The sequence below is a fragment of the Rhamphochromis longiceps genome, linkage group LG9 (assembly GCF_057381845.1).
Source record: "Rhamphochromis longiceps isolate RC_006_pf linkage group LG9, R_longiceps_female_GT1.1, whole genome shotgun sequence".
Classification (NCBI taxonomy): domain Eukaryota; kingdom Metazoa; phylum Chordata; class Actinopteri; order Cichliformes; family Cichlidae; genus Rhamphochromis; species Rhamphochromis longiceps.
In genome coordinates, this window is record NC_140565.1 from 3808980 (window position 1) to 3827711 (window position 18732).

At 42.6% G+C, this 18732-nt stretch overlaps 1 protein-coding gene across 4 annotated transcripts in view; it reads right to left on the bottom strand.

Annotated features, from left to right (window-relative positions):
• sspo (SCO-spondin) overlaps positions 1–18732 on the bottom strand; it is a 102289-nt gene that overhangs the window by 3938 nt on the left and 79619 nt on the right. For all 4 annotated transcript variants that reach the window (XM_085418025.1, XM_085418021.1, XM_085418024.1 and 1 more), the window contains 3 exons: positions 10360–10420; positions 9653–9783; positions 2493–2643 (listed from right to left, as the gene is read on the bottom strand). In XM_085418025.1, coding sequence (XP_085274151.1) covers positions 2493–2643; positions 9653–9783; positions 10360–10420 — 343 coding nt within the window. The remainder of the gene's footprint in view (positions 1–2492; positions 2644–9652; positions 9784–10359; positions 10421–18732) is intronic.

The following is an 18732-nucleotide window of genomic DNA, read 5'->3' on the forward strand; positions in this document are numbered from 1 at the left end:
TGTTTAGATTCATCCAAGTCTGTTCGAATGAGTCCAATAAATATTTACAGACAGAAATCATCTCTGTGGCAGCGGGTGTGCTTTTAGCTCAGCTGTAGGGGGAGAGGTGGAGCTGAGCTCAGATAGCAGTGCCAGGTGGAGTTGATTGGCACAGCAGCCACTCTCCCGCCACAGAGGAGACCCCGCCCCCCCGCCCAGCACGCTACTCAATCATTCAAATTTAGTTCTTATTCGACTCTGATCAACAAATTTGTCGTGAATTGTGTCACTAAGATGAGTGATACGTTTAAGGCGTTCCTCAACCCTTATTCCATAGCAAAGGCCATATCGCCATGACAACCATGCTGGTCATTTATATGCTCAATTCTCTGGCAGTCATGAGATCCTAGTTCATAGCTTTCATTTCAAGTTTCTTTGCAGGATGAAGTCAGAGCGGAGAGGACGATGTTTTCTCGTAGTGACCCAGCTCAGCCTGATATTCTACCTGTTTCTTTCTCAGGCCTGGTTAAATTAGTCGACCTGATGAAACAACATTTTATTACCTGCATCTTTTTAAAAATAGCTTTTCCTTTTTGGCACATTTTTAAGGACATATGACATCACAGCTATGCAGATGACATTCAGTTATAGATCTCCTCTAAGCCCTGCGTTGTTTTAAGCTGCAGGTCTTTTAAAACCTGGAAGGCTGACCACCTTGTTTAACTTCATGAGGAGGAAAGAGACGTCCTCCTTTGTACCCCTGATAGATTTCTGTGAACTCCTGGTCCCCATATTTCTGAACCTTGGGGCAGCTTTTGACTCACTTTGGATGATCAGGTTAAATCTCTGTTTCGATCTTGCTCTTTTATTCACTTAAGACACCAGGCCAACCTGAGTTCTGTTGTGTCCTGCTGTGAATTAGAAGCTTATTTCATCTCTTCTCAAAATAACCTCCTTCAAACAAAGTGTTCAAAATGCAACTGCAAAGTACTCGTGTCTCACTCACTTTAAGATTCTGGTTGTGACTGTTGGAGCAGCAGCAAACGTGTCCATGCAAACACCCCTGCAGGTTCCTGAGGTCTAACGATCAGGTTGTGTGCTTCACACAAGGCTGAGAACTAAAGGAGACAGAGCTACTGGCCCTCCAGCTGTGTCTTCATTAGTTGTTCTTTGTAAGTTGATATCTTGAACTGTATAAATAGAAATGTACTTATATGAAAAACTTGCTTTAACCTTTTAGGAGCTGCAGCCGTCTTCATACATGCTCCCATATTTTCAAAGGCTCAAAAGTAATTGCACAATTAACTGCCAAGCAGTTCCAAGTGAGGCCTGATCTCTCCTCACTCTGTGACAAATTAGGCAGAGAGACCTGTTAGTGACTCTCGTGGCTGTATATAAGCAATAGGTCTAACCTAAACCTATTTCCTCATTACATCATGGCAAATTAAGTAGATGAAAGGTCAGCAGCTGCTTCCAGGATTGAGTTTGCATTTGGTGGCTGTGCTTGGGAGCTCACCATTACACTGAAAGCAACAACCCAGGTCTAATCAGAGAGATCGGAACATTTGGTACATTTTTATAAAGCAGGAATGTAGCAGTCAGCTCTGCAACACCCAAATTCCTGGAAGATCACAAAAGACAACTAAATTCTTCCCTTCATAATATCTATCCAAGAAGATGCATCATTGCTACAGTGTTCTGTCAAGACGCAACTTCATGAATGAAGTACAGACGCAAAATGCTGATAACGCCCGAGGACAGAAAGACCGGATAAGACTTTCCTAGAAAACATCGAAGAAAGCCTGCCAAGTTCTGGAAGTTTCTTTTAGGAATATGAACTTGTAGCAGAGAAGAGTCTGTCAAACACAGTGGAGTGTTATCACAGCCAGTGGAAGTGGGTCAAGGGTGTTTATTCATGACTAGGTGTTGGTAGAAGTAGCAGGAGGAATTCTGAAGTATCGACAGCTTTACTTTCTGCTCACAGCGAATCAAAGGCTGTGAAACTGGTAGGACAGAGCCTGGCAGTAAAGACACAGCAAAGCAACGGCTCCTGAAGGTAAAGACATTTTCTCGGACGGCCACAACAGCCTTTAGTGGGCAGAAAGAGCCACAAAGATACAGCAACTAACAGTGGATCCAGTGAAGAAGAAAGTCCATCGCCTTTACGGTTCAAGCACTACATGCCTGTAAAAGAGTTTCATTTAAGAATGAACAAGGGAAATTTAATAAATCTTAAATGTAAGGAATATTTTTCAAAAATCTCTTGAAATAAAGCTGAAAGTCTGTCATTTATTAAATCTTGATTGCTTCCACTGGTTGGTGGTGTTTACAGGAGACATCTGAAAATGACTGCATGACTGTCCTGATGTGTATAAGCCTGGATGATTGGATGAAACTCTGACTTGAGGAGGCCGGTGTGCACTCGTGCCTGTATGAAAAGTTTTGCATATATTTAAATCTCACACTGATATGAGAAATGGACATGCAAATCCATCAGCCCCATTACGCCTCACCTTGGCAGCTAGTGCACTCGCAGCTGTGTATGACTGGCAGGACAACCGGCTCGCTCTCTCCACTCTCACACTGCAGGCTGAGGAAGCGCACCGGGGTGTTCGGGTCCAGGCGGTAGCTGCAGCACTCACACACCGACTGGAGATACGGCTCCTACGTGGAGAGAGTAAAAAGAAGAGAGAGGGTAACTAAATGTTGGGGGCAGAAAGAGAAATAAGAGCCAAGAGGGTGACTTGGATACGATGAGGGCAAACTGAAATCAGAGCAGGGGACGGTTTTATGAGGAGATCAGGGAAATAATAGGAAGTAGAAAGTGAAACAATCAGAAAAGAAAGTTTAAATGAGGGGAAAGAGTGGGACAGATAAGGAAGGGCAGATGCCTCCCTCTATTCTATGTGATGGAAGATTACAGTGTAAGAACTACAGCATATTAAGGACAAAAAATGAACTAAAGCCTTTAAATGTTTCTGCATAAATAAGAGTAGCAAAGAAAAGCAAACCCAGTTAAACGTATGACCCGTGTGCTGAGGTGAGTCTCTTTCTGCTTCACTTCCTGTGAGCCCACAGACAGACGCACTAACATTTGACTTTGCTGCTGTCATTCAGTCCTCATCGCTCCATCGATAAAGGTGAGCTGTTGTGACGGCGATGAAAAGCCCAAATCTTGGCCCTACCATGACCGTGTGTGACTGATGGGATGTGGTTCCAGTGCTGTAATGCATGTTTCTTTTCTCCACACATCACTCTTAGCATCTAAACCAAAGGTTTTCTTTAAGACATTTCCACAGAGCATTATTCACAGAGACCTCTGCCTCATCTGTGTGCTCTGCAAACAGCAGATGGGCAGCACAGCTTTTCTGCTTGTATCTCTGCCACGTGCATTCGCGAACATGAACATTTGACACTGTGAGGCAGGTCTAAGCTTAGCTTCTTATTTTGTAAACTCCTGCATCCCTGTTTGCTGCTGGGCTGATCTGTGGTGCTCGACCATGCTGAGGAGGCTAACAGCATTCTTTAATTTCCTTGCTTTGCAGACAGTCTGTCTGACTGTGAACGGGTTGAGTTCAAAGTCTTTACAGATGGTTTTGTACCCTCTCCCAGTCTCCTCAGCATCCTCAGCATCTACAGCTATCGTCCTTCCTGAAACATGCAGGAGTTAAATTATGGAACAGTCTAACAGAAGAAATAAAAGACAGTCAAAACATAAAACAGTTTAAAGTAAAATATAAAAACCTAATTTTAAATAAGTATAAGAATGAAGAAAACGGGGTTAACCCAGGACGGTAATGTTGCTGGTAATGGTGTTGCGGTTCTTTTTTGTTTTTTTGTTTGTTTTGGTTTGTTGTTTTTCCATAACTTGTGTATCTGCAAATATACACATTCTGTATTTTTCATATGAAAGAAACTATACTGTGGTGGGGCTTGCTAATTTCTTGTTTTTGATTTATGTATGTTATGTTTTGTTTTACTTCATATGTTTCATATGTTGTTTGTTTAATTTAAGACAAAAAAAAAATTAAATGAATGAGAGGTAAAACTTGAGGGGGTAGGGACAAATAAGTAAATACTTCAGCCTACTCCTTTTCAAACAAATAATGGAATGATATTTTGTAATGATTGTGAAGGCACATGTTTGAAATGTTTGAAATAAAAATGAACTGAACTGAACTGAACTGAACATGCTGTGAAGAACAGACTTTGACAGATCCCTGATCTTTACGTAAAACAGGGTGTCCATGGACTCCTGACTGAGGGCTTTAAAAAGAGCATTGATACTGATTACAAGTCAGATTTTTAGTTCTCCAATAGTTCCAAAGGAAGATCTCATTCAGCTGCTACATGCACCACAATGTTTCTTCGTTGGATCCGTGCTTACTCTCCCTGTCATTTAATACACTGTGTTCATTATCGCCTAATCAGAATGAAGAAAGAGCTGAGCGATGCTAAGATGTCTGTGATACACAGAAACTGTTATCTCATGGTTGATCTCTGCATAACAAGCCAGTGTAGTTATAACATGGCTTAATACTGTAAGCAACGTGAAATGTATAATAATAATAACAAGAGCAAGAAAGATATGTTTTACTTCTTTACGTCTTTTTAAGGTGGCTTACATGACAAACTCAACTGATAACAAATAACAGAGTCAACAAAGATACATGCAAAAATCCTGAAATTTGAGAATAATCGAGCCTCGTTTGTAACTCAGTGAAAGAAGGTCACCTTTGGAAGCTGTGTTCATGCATCCAATTAATGCAGACAAAGCCTGAAGGAGACTGTGGAAAAGTACAGAGGACGGTAGCAACGCATGATACATAAAAGGGGAAGGAGGTAAGAAAAGTTCCTCTGAAAAATAGTTATTAGTACTTCTCACACACTTTGAAAAGTCTACAGTGTGTGTGTGTGTGTGTGTGTGTGTGTGTGTGTGTGTGTGTGTGTGTGTGTGTCCGATAAGTCAGCCGGTGATGGGAAACTTGATCACTGTAATGAATTCCTGCTTCTTCCAGTCGTGCTAATCAATGACACGGGGACTTCACAGGGTTGCCTAGTCATCGGTTACCATCCCCGGTTGCCACAGTAACGGGAGGTAATGACACATTTGGCCGAGCTGATGTTTATTTTTACTGATCTCCCAGCATGACTGACTCTATTTTTACAGTGGAGACGCATAGATGCCAAGGAAGAACAAAGTCACCATGGTGATGAGGTGATAAGCCTGCTGTCTTACAAGGATGAAAAAGACAGAAAACCAAGAATGAAAATCAAAGAAGAAGAAAAGATAGAATCCCTCTACCCCTGCACGAGATTCAACACATCCATCTACTGTATTTACACCCTGATACTTCACATATTATATCTTGTATTTCTGTTTGCCTGCCTTCAAGTCATCAACTGTATGTTTATCTTTAAGCACAGATGTCAAATGCTCAGCTCAGGATGCCATAATTAAAGACAATTCTCTCGCATCAGTAGAAAAAATAAAATAGAAAATGAGATGATCTCATTTGCTAAAGATGATACCCTGAATCATGATTTTATTAATAGTTTTTGGGATTTAAAGGGACTTAAAGGGCAGATGCATAAACTGTACATAAAAGATGGCAATAACTGGTTGCTCTTAAAAGTAAAGCCATTAACCTTAAACCCTCATGCTTTGTAATGGCCTCCAGGAGGTGATTCCCCTGGTTGATGAAAACATGGGAAGTAATGAAGTACAAATACTTTGTTACTGTATCCCAAAAGGCTGATTCTCTCAGCTGACTGCAGGTTTCCCCAACCTTATAAACAGTCTTCGATCAGTAGTTGTTGATCAATAGTCAATGCAATTTGCATATTAATACAATTATAAATGAATTGGGTTGCACAATGCACAAAGAGCAGCAGGTCAGCTGATCACAGCCTGTACACTAAGAAAATCTTCCCCCACCTTCTGAATCCACTTTAACCCCTGACTGTGCACATTTTCCTGTTTAGAGGAAAAGTCGCCCTCTGCAATGTAGCAACAGAAAACAGATTTATGTTTTTAATTTTGCACAAAAATAGAAATGTCCTCCAAAGAGCTACTCTTACTTTCTTACTTTGAGTACATTTCAGAGTCTCTACTTTTTTACTTTTACTTGAGTAAAGAAGACATGCATCATACGGGGTCATCTGTGGATGCTAGCTGACCCCATGCAAACTAGTTATCCTGCACAGGAAGGGTGAATAAAGAACACTCTTTACAAATATTGTCAGTCAGGAAAGTAAAGTTCAGAGGCTGTTTCAGCTGTTTCAGCTGTTTCAGGTGTTTCAGGTGTTTCAGCTTTTTCAGTTGTTTCATGTGTTTCGGCTGTTTCAGCTGTTTCAGGTGTTTCAGGTGTTTCGGCTGTTTAGGCTGTTTCAGCTGTTTCAGATGTGTCAGGTGTTTCACCTGTTTCAGCTGTTTCAGGTGTTTCAGCTGTTTCAGGAGTTTCAGGTGTTTCAGCTGTTTCATGTGTTTCAGCTGTTTCAGCTGTTTCAGGTTTTTCAGCTGTTTCATGTGTTTCAGCTGTTTCAGCTGTTTCATGTGTTTCAGCTGTTTCAGCTGTTTCAGGTTTTTCGGCTGTTTCAGCTGTTTCATGTGTTTCAGCTGTTTCCGCTGTTTCAGCTTTTTCAGCTGTTTCAGGTTTTTCGGCTGTTTCAGCTGTTTCATGTGTTTCAGCTGTTTCAGGTTTTTCAGCTTTTTCAGCTGTTTCAGCTGTTTCAGCTGTTTCAGGTGTTTCAGCTGTTTCAGGTGTTTCACCTGTTTCAGGTGTTTCAGCTGTTTCATGTGTTTCAGCTGTTTCAGCTGTTTCAGCTTTTTCAGCTGTTTCAGCTGTTTCAGCTGTTTCAGGTGTTTCACCTGTTTCAGGTGTTTCAGCTGTTTCATGTGTTTTGGCTGTTTCATGTGTTTCAGCTGTTTCAGGTTTTTCAGCTGTTTCAGCTGTTTCATGTGTTTCAGCTGTTTCAGCTGTTTCAGCTGTTTCAGGTTTTTCGGCTGTTTCAGCTGTTTCATGTGTTTCAGCTGTTTCCGCTGTTTCAGCTTTTTCAGCTGTTTCAGGTTTTTCGGCTGTTTCAGCTGTTTCATGTGTTTCAGCTGTTTCAGGTTTTTCAGCTGTTTCATGTGTTTCAGCTGTTTCAGCTGTTTCATGTGTTTCAGCTGTTTCAGCTGTTTCAGGTGTTTCAGGTGTTTCAGATGTTTCAGCTGTTTCAGCTTTTTCAGCTGTTTCAGCTGTTTCAGGTGTTTCACCTGTTTCAGGTGTTTCAGCTGTTTCATGTGTTTTGGCTGTTTCAGGTGTTTCAGCTGTTTCATGTGTTTTGGCTGTTTCATGTGTTTCAGCTGTTTCATGTGTTTCAGCTGTTTCAGCTGTTTCAGGTTTTTCGGCTGTTTCAGCTGTTTCATGTGTTTCAGCTGTTTCAGCTGTTTCCGCTGTTTCAGCTTTTTCAGCTGTTTCAGGTTTTTCGGCTGTTTCAGCTGTTTCATGTGTTTCAGCTGTTTCAGGTTTTTCGGCTGTTTCAGCTGTTTCATGTGTTTCAGGTGTTTCAGCTGTTTCAGCTGTTTCAGGTGTTTCAGCTGTTTCATGTATTTCGGCTGTTTCAGCTGTTTCAGCTGTTTCAACTGTTTCAGCTGTTTCATGTGTTTCGGCTGTTTCAGCTTTTTCAGCTGTTTCAGGTGTTTCAGGTGTTTCACCTGTTTCAGCTGTTTTAGCTGTTTCAGGAGTTTCAGGTTTTTCGGCTGTTTCAGATGTTTCAGGTGTTTCAGGTGTTTCGGCTGTTTAGGCTGTTTCAGCTTTTTCAGCTGTTTCAGGTGTTTCAGGTGTTTCAACTGTTTCAGGTGTTTCAGCTGTTTCAGCTGTTTCAGGAGTTTCAGGAGTTTCAGCTGTTTCATGTGTTTCAGCTGTTTCAGATGTTTCAGCTGTTTCAGCTCTTTCAGCTCTTTCAGCTGTTTCAGGTGTTTCACCTGTTTCAGCTGTTTCAGCTGTTTCATGTGTTTCAGCTGTTTCATGTGTTTCACCTGTTTCAGCTGTTTCCGCTGTTTCAGGTTTTTCAGCTGTTTCAGGTGTTTCAGCTGTTTCAGGTGTTTCACCTGTTTCAGCTGTTTCAGGTGTTTCAGATGTTTCAGATGTTTCAGGTGTTTCAGGTGTTTCAGCTTTTTCAGCTGTTTCGGCTGTTTCGGCTGTTTCCGCTGTTTCAGCTTTTTCAGCTGTTTCAGGTTTTTCGGCTGTGTCAGCTGTTTCATGTGTTTCAGCTGTTTCAGGTTTTTCGGCTGTTTCAGCTGTTTCATGTGTTTCAGGTGTTTCAGCTGTTTCAGCTGTTTCAGGTGTTTCAGCTGTTTCATGTATTTCGGCTGTTTCAGCTGTTTCAGCTGTTTCAACTGTTTCAGCTGTTTCATGTGTTTCGGCTGTTTCAGCTTTTTCAGCTGTTTCAGGTGTTTCAGGTGTTTCACCTGTTTCAGCTGTTTTAGCTGTTTCAGGAGTTTCAGGTTTTTCGGCTGTTTCAGATGTTTCAGGTGTTTCAGGTGTTTCGGCTGTTTAGGCTGTTTCAGCTTTTTCAGCTGTTTCAGGTGTTTCAGGTGTTTCAACTGTTTCAGGTGTTTCAGCTGTTTCAGCTGTTTCAGGAGTTTCAGGAGTTTCAGCTGTTTCATGTGTTTCAGCTGTTTCAGATGTTTCAGCTGTTTCAGCTCTTTCAGCTCTTTCAGCTGTTTCAGGTGTTTCACCTGTTTCAGCTGTTTCAGCTGTTTCATGTGTTTCAGCTGTTTCATGTGTTTCACCTGTTTCAGCTGTTTCCGCTGTTTCAGGTTTTTCAGCTGTTTCAGGTGTTTCAGCTGTTTCAGGTGTTTCACCTGTTTCAGCTGTTTCAGGTGTTTCAGATGTTTCAGATGTTTCAGGTGTTTCAGGTGTTTCAGCTTTTTCAGCTGTTTCGGCTTTTTCGGCTGTTTCAGGTGTTTCAGATGTTTCAGGTGTTTCAGGTGTTTCGGCTTTTTCAGCTGTTTCGGCTGTTTCGGCTGTTTCAGCTGTTTCAGCTGTTTCAGGTGCTTCAGCTGTTTCAGGTGTTTCAGCTGTTTCAGGTGCTTCAGCTGTTTCAGGTGTTTCAGCTGTTTCAGCTGTTTCAGCTGTTTCAGGTGTTTCAGCTTTTTCAGCTGTTTCAGGAGTCAGTGAAACAAAACCTGCTGAAATCAAATCGGGTGGCAATTGGGCTGAATGTGGTAGAAACTCCATGTCTGAGGCTTTGGAGTCCAGCAGTGTCAGAAAAACAGTGAGATTTGTGTGTGAGGATATAAAGAAGTCACAAGACGGCGAAGATATTGTACCAAGAAGGGAAAAAAGAGTTTGGAAGTCTGCAGGAGAGTGAGAGAGACACCAGGACTAAACACTAAAGACGCCGTGAAGTTTGGGTGTCACCTCTGCCCGGCTGAAAACTCCATTCACTTAGAATGGTTTAAAATGGCATCTTTGATGACTTGATGATAATGACTCAACACGAATGAGTGCACATCCCATGTTTTACAATTTGCAAAATAAATCACCGAAAAGCCTTTTTACAAAAGACCTTTTGAGTGTTAGTCCCTTTTGTCTTAGTATGCTACCAGTTACTACTTCTCAAAATTGTCTGCAGGTGTTCAGAGAGTAACATCCCGTGTGTGCGTGCATGTGTGTGGCTGTACCTCCAGGATGACATCAGTCCTGGACAGGCAGCGTCCCCTGCAGAAGCTGACCTCCACATTGTCAAGTCGACAGTCTCCCTTGGTGATGTTGCGGACCTGCACATAGCGATGACACTCTTGCACAGGCTCACCTTGTGCAAACGCAGAGAGGAAAAGAGATACACTTAGGACAGAGCAAAGGAGGGGAGAATATAATAAACCAGAAGCACTACTTTATAGACGATATTGTCTTTGCATTTGCATGAAATAACGGCAAAAAATGACAAAAAGGAGGAGACAGAGCAGAAAGCTCATTGCAGAAGGCAGGGTGACATTGCCGTGAAATTTCCTCCACTGGGACAGAGATTAAAGCCCCAGTGTAGGTTAAGTAATGTAATCTCCCACTAATTGGGGGCTGAGGCACTTCCCTTGTAGCCTCCTCTAAACTGAACTGAAGAACATTCAAATCCATTTAAGTGGTCTGGAAGCCATGATACTGGAACGAATGACTTGCTCAGGAATAGATTGTTTTGCAAAAAGCAGCGTTTTAATCGCTCCTTTTGTTTCGCATTATCATACGTGGGAAAGCCTTACTCTGTGGATCCGCTGATAGTTTTAAATGACTAATATTATGGAATCTGATGGTCAGAAGTTTGGGAGTAAGGTCCAAGAATGTTGACTGATGGTATTTGGGACGCGTTTTTGTGCCATGTGTATGCAGTACCAACCTGGAAACTGCTTTCTACACACGGGGCAGCAGCTGCCTGGTTCTTCCACCTTCACCTCCCCCTGAGAGAATCATGCAAACAGAATCATGCAACATTTATGGACGGCTTATATTTGTCATGTCTAAGAGTGTTTCATTGGCAAGTTAGAGCAGGCATTTCATCAAAAGTGCGAGTACACATATGCATGTGCATATCCAGAAAAACATTAGCACAAGCTAACTGAGCATCAACCCCATATGAAAGTGAAGGGTGACTCTTAATTTACATCTTCTGGTATCTTCACATTCATAATGCTTTCATAATAGCTGTCTAATAACCGTTTAAGGTTAAGGGCAGGCCCAGCTTAATTGAATTATGTGAGAAACAACTAATTCAAAGTCTGAGTCTGAGATAATGTAACTCCTGCAAACATGAGAGTAGCTTCACCCAGAGCACATGTAACAGTCCTGAAAGGGTCTGGTGAAGGTTCTCGACCTTCACCCGACCTACCTACCGGTTTGGTGGTGCGTCAGTGATGGTCTGGTGCCGATCTGGGAGGAGACCCCCCAGGACACCATCCCGGAGAATGCATGCAAATATGTGTGGGCCAAACAATCACCCAGTGTGATGCCCTGTTGTTCCTAATAAGTTGTCCACTCCATACCAGTATAGAAACCCAGCATGATTTTTCCCCCCATTGAGATCTGATGTGCTTTCAAAACGTTCATTAATGTTTTTGAGCACGAGCACCAATAACTCATCATTACTATAACTGGGCCCTCAAACCAACATCAGGCTTCAAAACACAGAAACCAGTGGCATGAGTTTGAATGTGTCCGTTCTTTGTATGCAGTCTGTGGTTCTCACACAGCACAAAGTGAAATTCAAACGACAAACAAGTACCAAGAGTTTCATGGCCACTTGAGGCTGGTTCCAAAAGTGAGTTTGTCTTTGTAGACTCGTGTTTAAATGTCTAACGTCACAAAAATAAACATATATACCACATGGAACATTTTACAGTTTATCTAGAGATAGTTCTGCCCTACATAAAAACTGTGAAGAGATGAAACTCAAGGTGTAATTACATGAACCCACTGGGAGGGTCTTTTTACCAAACGAGTGATGCAGAGAGACGGATGAGGAGGCAGAAAATGACATAGAGCCAGGCAGGCAGAATGGAAAAGGGACAGGAATAAGAAAATGACACATGAAGACCAAAAATAGCACATGAAAGAAACTGTGACGTAAGGACACACAGGACACAGAGGGAATAAAGAGAAACCCAGAACAGAGAAAAGCAAGGTGTCCTGTGATGTCCCTGCCTGAGAATAGCTGCTGTTAGCATGCAGAGTCACACACAGATCCATCTATAGCATCACTCTAGTGCGACACACACACACACACACACACCTCTTGACTGTTCACCTCAAGGAGTGTTCCTTCCACTCGGCACTGCTGCCAGCCTTCCCTCAGGGCTCCCCCAGGGATGAAGGAGCCTACTCACTTAAAAGGGTGAGAGGTCATGAAGACGACTATTGTAAGTTGTGTGTGTGCGTGTGTGTGTCACAGGGGATGGAAACAGGTAGGAATGGGTATTCCTGTTTATTTCAGGGAAAATGATCCGAGCATCAAAGCGTGTTGTTTACAGGCTGTTGGGGGAATCGTAGCGCCTTTAATTGGTGTAAACGATCAGCGTTTGAGAGGAAGGCATCCTAACAGCTTTGACATTATAACAAAGCCCTCAATACATTGCCTTAAAAAGATAGATGCGCTCCCAGCAGAGCCACGTGCAGATTTCAATTTTAAACAGTGACATGTTTAACTGTAAGCTCGTAAACAGCAAAGCACACCGACAGTCACCCACTGTCAGCCTGCCAGCAGAGGGAACGCAGGGCATTAAACGACCTTTCCATATTGTTTTGGATAAGGAGCGCTTTCACTGAGCCATCACGTGGTCAGCAGTTACACAACCGAGCCCCTCCAGAGACAGAGTGCACTACACTAAAGAACTGCTGCACCACAGGTGGAGCACTGGGAGGACCGTGGACTTTGTGGAGCTTGCTGTGCAATCAGCCTCTCTCTTCAGGTTGTGGTTGTCAGCTGAATTTATTTTTACACTGGCCTTTACACTGCGCTGCTGTGCTAAAGATATAATTCAGCACAGTGTGTCAAGGATGAGACAGCTAACTTTCCTACTGCAGCTCATCTGAACTTCTCCACAGTGGTGAGACGATTTAAAGTGTCTGTTCAGCCCAAATTACACACAGAATATCTTCTCTTATGATAATTTCTTTTACGATCATTATCTTCATGTTTGCAGGTGGTCAGTGAAAAACACACTGGCCTGGACTGGGATGGAGATCTGTCCAGTAGCTCCGCTCTTATTTCAATACTGTTTGATAATATGCTACTACACTGTACATTAACCTTTATTATTAAGTATTTTTGATTTTGAGTTGGCTTTGGACTCTCTGCTCATTCTTTCACATTTATGAAATATTCATAAATGAGTTCTGTATTCTCGGGTGAGGAGTTCAGCCATCCGGGAGGGGCTCAGAGTAGAGCCGCTGCTCCTCCACATTGAAAGGAGCCAGCTGAGGTGAGTTGGGCATCTGACAAGGATGCCTCCTGGGTGCCTCGTGGGTGAGGTTTTCCAGGCATGTCCTACCGGGAGGAGGCTCCGGGACAGACCCAGGACACGCTGGAGAGATTATATCTCTCGGCTGGCCTGGGAACGTCTTGGTGTTCCCCAACAAGCGGGAAGAGGTGGCTGGGGAGGGGGAGGTGTGGACTTCTCTGCTTAGGCTGCTGCCCCCACGACCCGGCCCCAGATAAGCGGAAGAAGATGGATGGATGGATGCAGGCCCGGCCCTAACCAATCTGGCGCCCTAGGCAAGATTTTAGGTGGTGCCCCCCTACATCGGCAGTGTAGTGTATGTACTCACAAGAAACCGAATAGCTTTGTCTTTGACCTTTTTTTTTACTTAAAGAAAGCAAATTCACAATCAGAATAATTAACAAGATAAAAAAATATATGAATAAATAAATGAATACAAAAAATAAAAAATGAATATATGAAATACAATAACACCGCTTGATGCTGCTGCAAAACTGGTGGGTTGTGCTGCTGAGGTGGAGGCAACAGGAAGACCGCTTGATGCTGCTGCATCATGGCTGGGTTGTGCTGCTGATGCTGCATCACTGGTGGGTTGTGCTGCTGAAGTGGAGGCAGCAGCGGTAGATGTGGTAGATGGCCCAGGGGTGGGATTTAGAAACTTCAACAGTGCATCTGAAGAGAGGAGTATGTGACACCACTGAGTATTAAAGTCTAATAATAAAAACATATGATTCCAGGAATAAAATGAAATGATATAATATAAATGAAAAACCAAAGAGATATATGTATGATCTTAACTGATATGCAAATTAGATTAGATTCAATTTATTGTCATCATTACAGTGAAATGCTGAATGGCAGAATGCAAAGTAACAGTATAATATCATATGAGAATGTTATGTTATGATTATCTTTGACCGAATCACAGCAGTGCTCATATTAAAAAACAGCATTCCCTCTCATGTGATATTGCTTAATTAACATTAATGATGTGCACTTTAACAACTAGGCTTACAACTATAATATATACAGGGGTGGAAAAGTGACCTGCAGGGTAAACGTTAGCTAACCAGAAGGCAATAACAATGTAAACAAAAAACACCTGCTTAAAAGATGAATACAAATGAGGAATGGTGGGAAAGGTGGGAGTACTGTAATTACCTAACGTTACATTATTATTTTCCATAACAATTTAGCCCCCTCCACAATATTAACTGACGTTAAAACAGTTAACTAGCTATTTATTGATTAGCAATTAGCGAATCATGTAACATTAGCTTAATGCTAAAAATTTAGGTTACTATCACATTCAAATAATTTCATGTAGGCTAACGTTACCTACCTCTGTCTTTTTCTCGTTTCTCCTCCTCTTCTTTTCTCTTTTTTCTTCCCTGGGCACCTGACAGTTTTGGCCGTTTTGACATCTTGTGTTGATTTTTTGATGTGGTGACGTCCAAAAGGAACCATGATACGGGAAGGGAGGGGGCGCACCATGCGGGGAGGGGGGGGGCGTAATGTTGTAACAAATAATATTTCTATTAAATAAGCTTTACTTTGCATTTTAATTAACGTGGGATTATTTTTTGTATTTAGAAGTAATAGTACCAATTTTTTTTTTTTTCAACATTTGTGGCACTGGCGTGGCGCCCCCTGATGGACGGCGCCCTTAGCATTTGCCTATACGGCCTATGCCACGGGCCGGCCCTGGATGGATGGATAGATGCATGAATGGATGGATGGATGGATGGATGGACGGATGGATGGATGGATGGATGAATGGATGGATGGATGGATGCATGGATGAATGGATGGATGGATGGATGGATGGATGAATGGATGGATAGATGGATGAATGGATGGATGGATGGATGCATGGATGAATGGATGGATGAATGGATGGATGGATGGATGCATGGATGAATGGATGGATGGATGGATGGATGGATGGATGCGTGGATGTTCTCTGGTGCACCTGAGTTGGTATCTTGATTTGCGGTTGTTTATGTTTGTTCCCCTTCGTGTCCAGTCTGTCTCAGTGTCCTGTCATCAGCATCTGTGTTTGTTTACCTCCCCAGTCGTGTCCCCATGTCTGTCTCAGTGTCTCTGTATTCATTCTCTGTGATTACCTTTGTAGTCCTGTCCCTGTGCCTTCGTCCTTCCTGCTCTCATGTTCATCATCTCATGTTTCATCCGTCTCTTCGTCCATTTATCCCCAGTTGCAGTGTCAAGTTCACATGTCTAAGTCTCAGTGTCACTTCCTGTTTTATTTTGATAGTCTCCAGTCTCATGTGACATGTTCAGTTTTGCTTCCTCTGTCTGGTTAGTTATGATTTTGTTGAGCTGTGTGTCCATGTGTCTCCGTGTCCCTTAATATCCCCATCAGTCACCTTTGTCAGTTCCCAGCCACTGTTTGCTTTTATCAGTGTTAATAAAGCTGAGATTTTGAGTTTAGTGCTGTCTGAGTCTACAGTCTGCCACACACCCACACTTTATGACCACATTATATTTGTTTATAATTTCGAATAAACTTCTGCAAAACTAACGACACTTTCCATGGTTGCTTTTAGAGTTAGCAAATGTTAGCACAATGTTATGCAAGTTAACACAAAAACCTATCTATGCGAAGATGCCAAACTGTCTTAGTAGTTAGTAGGTGTGTAGACTGAGGCAGACTGAGGTGTGCAATGAAGAGCAGCAGTTGGCAGAACACCACCCATAAACCTCAGGAATGAAAAGCAGTGGGAAAAAACACTTTAAACAGAGAGAGGTAGAAACGTGTGATGTTCAGTTCTTTTCTTGCTTTGATGTGTGACAGATGTGGCGTTATTGAAGGAGCACCATCATACTTTCAGCTTTCTGAACAATACAGAACTCAGGCAGGTTGTAATTTGGGAATGTTCGGTCATTCCCTGATAGGATAATGACTCATCAATCCAATCAGGTCAGAAGCAGTTATGGTGACGACAAAAGTAATATTACTGAACCGGAAATGTCTCTCGCCCTGCAGTTTTAGAAGCTGACACCTTCTCCGGCTGCGTTGGAACAGAAATCCTTCCACAAGATGTAAGAGACCGTCTGCTTGGACCGTTTTGCTGCTGTGTCTTTATCTGCACTTTGCACAAAGCCTGACTTCTTTTCTTCACTAAGGGATATTTTTATTATCATGCAGAATTCCATCCATATATTATTTTCCCTACTTTTATCTTTTCCTTTGTGCTCTCTAATTCATCCCGGCAGACACGACCAGCGTGGGGGCTTCTGGACACGTTCACATTTTTACAATGACACAAACACGCTGACAAGAATGAACTAAATAAGAAGAAAGGGTGAAAATTAGCGAGAAGAAACAATGAAAAATTAAGTTTACAAGAAAAAGAACGTGATGCGATGCCTCCACAGACCAATGTTACAGGGAGGCACTGAATCCACCTCCACGTGATACCAAAAGTTCCACCTGCCTCAGGAATACAAACATGAATTAATATTTGATACAATTTTATATAATTCATCTGCTCTGGGGTGTACAGCATGAATGCTGTGTGTGACTAACACTGGGAGTCAGACCATTAGCAGCACAGCCATACAGTTACCTAAAGCAGGGGAAATCTGTTTGATGCATAATGTTATTAAGTTATCCAAAGTGTAATCTAAACTCCAGTTTACATGAAGTCAGAAACAGGACATCAAACGCGTATAATAAACTGCTAAAGATGAGGTAGCTCTGCACACCTGTATGCAGGGACTAGCACATTTCATCGACTCCTTTTTCCTGCCTGAGATTGTTTTTCCCATATTTCCCATATGTGCTCTGACCTATCACCATCAGAGTGCATAACCCACCCACCCTAAAAACCAAAACAACCTCAAACAGGATTAACAACTCTAAATCATTTGTCCATTACAATTGCCAGAAATTTTAAGTCCTTCAATGTATCAATCAATTCTTTTTCATCATCTAATATAAGACAATATTAACCTGAAATAATCTGAAACTAAATAATCAAGAAGCTGAAAACTTTTTGGTCTTCCATTTATACAAGATTAGAGCTAATCTGGTTCAGCTAGTTAGTGAAGACACAGAGTACAAATCAACAAAACTATATTACGCTTAAATAAGTAGCCAGTGTCTCACTGGAGGTAGAAGGCTATGGTGAAGACAAAAGGGCAGGCTCGTGGGAGGACTGGAGAGTCAGGTATTGATCTGTTTCAGCCAACATCCCACACATTCTTCAGCGGCAGAGCATTTTGTGCCTCATTCAGACTAATTTAGATGTTTGCAACCTCCAGAGATGTTAGGTGAATTGTAGCACCCCGGGTAGCTGTGGCAGTTGACTGCACTGATGTGTTCGTCTGAGAGACTAATTATGCCTCTGTACGTCAATCTTCCTCTCAGATTAGCAGTGTTTGCACCGGGACTGCAAATGCACGTTTTAGGTTGTCAGCAGCTACTGTGTAGAAAATGGTTCCTCCTCATGTGTATGTTATTTCTGGGGACCAATGTTTCTGTCAAACACCTTAGAACACCTTCAAAACTTTAAGACACATCAGAACTCGAAAAAGCTGGACGTCAGCACTGACATGAACCCGCTAATCTGTTAGAAATGCAAAGATTTCACGCATTTGTGGGAATTGATGAGTATCAGTCTACAGAGGGCTACATTACAAAAACCCTGAATATGAACTTTAATGAAATTTCATTGACATAACAGAAAATGGTGCTCTGTAGTTTCTATGGCCCACACAAGCTTACATGCATGCCTGACAACACCTGACAACGCTTAGGAGATATCCTCGCAGATCTGGACCAGGCCACGAGCTCAGTCTGAGGTGTCCTACTGGAGTGAGGGTCAGGTAAGCATGGGGCCAGTCAAGGGTATCAATTGCTTCATGTTTTAGGAAATGCCCCCATACATCTCACCAGGACCACCAGGAAGAACCCAGGATCCACTGCACTGGCGTAGGGTGTCATTCCCACATAGCAGACAGGTCCGACACGAATCTGGTGTCAAGCCGACACTGCTGGCTGACTTCTGGCATGGTAAGTTGTATGTCATCCAGATGTGGGCCAGGCCTGGTGGAAATGGCACTGTTTATGTTCCTATTTTCCTATTTTAGTTAGAAGACCCAAATGCCATGTTGCAATACTATACTGCTTGGGTGAATGTGGCTTGTTGTAGAGAGCACTTTGAGTAATCCGCAAGAGTAGAAAAGCGCTATATATGAATCAGTGCATTCACTGTCTGAACAGAGTTTCGTCATGTTACTTTTGCACTATTATGTTCCAGCACATGTTGTTATTACATGGCTTGATTAAGGTACACATTAGGATGACATCTGGGGCCAGAGCTGAGACGGTTCTGGGCCAGCAGTGTGTCTGCAACTGGCCTTGTGCTGGCCCATGTGTGGGCCACATCTGGCCAACCTGATCTGGGCCACCAAAGGGCCGTCATTCTTTGCAGTATGTGGCCCATGTGTAAGCACACTGTGTGGGCCTGATCAGGGCCGTACCAAGTTTGCTATCTAGGTAATGGGTCCATAATGTCAATCAGAGTACTGTTGCCTAGCCTGTGGAGCTCTGTGTGCCCCTCCAGCAATATGCCTCCGCTCCAAACTAACGTCCAGTTACAGGCAGCTTCTCCAGACCCTTTCACGTGGCCTGTGAAGTCAGGTCACCCTCATGAAGTCTGTTTTTAATTGTATGGTCAGAGACGGTGACCTGCTGGAGGTCACTTTGTAGCTCTGGCTGCTCATCATGTTCCTCTTTACATGAGCAGATT